Source organism: Mesoplodon mirus, assembly GCF_964341445.2.
Source record: "Mesoplodon mirus genome assembly, chromosome: 14".
NCBI classification, from domain to species: Eukaryota; Metazoa; Chordata; class Mammalia; order Artiodactyla; family Ziphiidae; genus Mesoplodon; species Mesoplodon mirus.
In genome coordinates, this window is record NC_138990.1 from 9,449,932 (window position 1) to 9,452,304 (window position 2,373).

General features: G+C 61.8%; 1 protein-coding gene across 2 annotated transcripts; it reads left to right on the forward strand.

Moving 5' to 3' along the window:
- Positions 1 to 444: 444 nt before the first annotated feature.
- On the forward strand, positions 445 to 1,497 carry TMSB10 (thymosin beta 10). Of its 2 annotated transcripts, none has more exons than XM_082642619.1 (3): positions 445 to 576; positions 823 to 937; positions 1,115 to 1,253. In XM_082642619.1, the coding sequence occupies exons 2-3, from the start codon at positions 838 to 840 to the stop codon at positions 1,147 to 1,149; spliced, it is 135 nt and encodes a 44-aa protein (XP_082498745.1). In that variant the 5' UTR covers positions 445 to 576; positions 823 to 837; the 3' UTR covers positions 1,150 to 1,253. The 2 variants fall into 2 exon arrangements, with proteins under 2 accessions (XP_082498745.1, XP_082498746.1); XM_082642620.1 differs by having other exon boundaries at positions 446 to 576; positions 1,214 to 1,497.
- The last annotated feature ends 876 nt before the right edge of the window (positions 1,498 to 2,373 follow it).

Consider the following 2,373-nt stretch of genomic DNA (forward strand, 5'->3'; position numbering starts at 1 on the left):
GAAAAGGGAGTGGGGGGGTTTCTGGTGTGCTAAAGGCCAGAGACGTGGGGACTGCCCAGGGGTGGGGTGTCTCCTGAGAGCGGGGACGGCTGCAAAGCGCGCGAGCACGCCAGAACACCCATACTCACAACGACAAGCTACACACCCACACCCACACCCAACCATACACCCCTCCCCCGCTGGCCCCCCACGCCCCTCCTGCGGGTGAGGAGCAGGCTCCCGGAGAGGGGAGTGCAGCACCCTAGAAAACTGAGGGCCTGGCGCCCACCCTGGCCGCGCCTGCACCCTCCACGCTGGGGACTCGGAGAGCTGTGGGCACTGGGCGCAGGGGCCCCGCGCGCGGGAAGTGCCGCGCCCAGCCCGGCGGGCAGCCAGCCGGAGGGCACGGCGGGAAAGCTAGTCGCCCGCCCTGGCCCCGCCCCCCCCCCAGCCGCCGGTGCCGCCCCCGCTGCGGCGGGCGAGGGGCGGGGCGGGGCGCGGCATATATAAGGCGAGGGGCGGGCGGCGCTCTTTTGTCTCTTGCTGCAGCGACACGAGTCAGAGCACCGGAACCGCGGGCTTGGAGCGGAACTTTCGGTGAGCGGCGCGCTGGGGCGGAGGCCCCATCCGGGTGGGGTCGGAGCGGCCCTTCCCCGACGGGACGCCCGGGCCGGCCGGCCACGCCCTGGGGCTGTGGAAGGGGTGCGGGACGCGCCCAGATCCTTGGCCTCCGGGCTGCCGGGAACGCCCCGGCCGGAGTGCCACGTCGAGGGGCGGCGGCGGGGAGCGCGGAGGGGGCCGCTGGCCCCGGCTCCGGGCCAACTGCCTTGGTTTGCCCGCTAGGTTTGTTTTAAGAAAATGGCAGACAAGCCGGACATGGGGGAAATCGCCAGCTTCGATAAGGCCAAGCTGAAGAAGACGGAGACGCAGGAGAAGAACACCCTGCCGACCAAAGAGAGTGAGTCCGCCCCCGCCTCCGGGTCCTCGAGCTCCCAGCCCAGTCCCCACCCCGCCCTTCCCCTAAACCGAGCCCCGCACCCCATCCGGCCGATGCCTCCCGTCGGGCAGCCCCAGCCTCCCTTTCTATTGCACAAGGCGCCTGTCCCCAACCCCAAGCCTCTTTCTTAATCCCCAGACCTCGTGGGTGCCTCACCCAGCCCAGGTTTTTAAGCGCCTCGGTTGGCGGGTTGCAAGAGGTTCCCATCCCCCAGTGCCCGCTTCCTGCCCTCCACAGCCATTGAGCAGGAGAAGCAAGCGAAGTGAAATTTCCTAAGAACCTGGAGTATTCTCCACCCCCATCATCTTGGAGACCCTAGTCGTGATGTGGAGGAAGAGCCACCTGCAAGATGGACACGCGCGACAAGCTGCACTGTGAACCCGGGCACTCCGTGCCGATGCCACCGGCCTGTGGGTCTCTGAAGGGACCCTCCAATCGGACTGCCAAATTCTCCGGTTTGCCCTGGGATATTATAGAAAATTATTTGTATGATTAATGAAAATAAAACACACCTCGTGGCACGGCTGGCGTGGTCTGAGTCTGTTAGTTGAGTATGCGTGGGTAGTACCACTGCAGCAGAGCTCCAGCCACCGGAGTCGGAGTTCCTGCCGCAGAGCGGGGGAGGGGGTCGCAGGAGGGGCTGGCTTGCAGGGACCGTCTCTTAGTTTTGAGTTTCCCTGCTTCTGTGTAAGATTTTACGGGTTATTAGCCGCCTACTCTTGCAATCCATGCAAAACTTAACCCCGCTTTTCATTCCTGGAAGCTGTTTTGGAAAATGCTTTTTTTAAAGAGCAGAATTTGTTTTTGATAAGCTTTTACAGCCTCACCGTTTTCTCTGGTCTCATAGTTGTGATGAACACCAGGAGAGAACAGTGATTTAAAGTCTGAGAAGAAAGGGGGAAATGACTGAATCTGGAATGTTGGAAATTGGGCGAGGTCACAAAGTCCCCGCGAGGCTTTCTCTTGGAGCTTGAAAAAGGAGGCATTGGAACAAAAACAAAGGCGGGATCCAAGGAAAGAACAGCGAGAACATCAGAACTGGAGGAACCAACACCAGAACTAAAGCTGTGGGGCACAGCCTAGCTTTTTGTCTTTTAACCCGGGCTCAGAACCTTCCACAAAAGCGTTAGCCATTAGAGGGAGTGCTGGGCTGAGCAGCCTCCGGTGCTGTGATCAGCAAGGGAGAGTGGGAATGTGGAGGGAGGGCTGGCGCCAGCAGGGGCAGCAGCAGAGCCCTGCTGGGTCACACCCGCTGGACCCACAGGGAAGGGGCGGGTCCGCCCAGAGGCCCTAGCGGAGGAGGAGGAGAACCTGGGGCTGCGGGGCATTCTAAAGCACCAGAAACAGGGTGTGATTTCAGGGGTGGAGTTTCCTTTTAAGGAGGGAGGAGATGACAC

Bases quoted from the DNA above. Each gene is read 5' to 3' on its own strand.
- TMSB10 (XM_082642619.1), top strand. From the start codon at position 838: ATGGCAGACAAGCCGGACATGGGGGAAATCGCCAGCTTCGATAAGGCC. The intron at 938-1,114 runs GTGAGTCCGCCC...CTTAATCCCCAG, and splicing joins CACCCTGCCGACCAAAGAGA to ACCTCGTGGGTGCCTCACCC.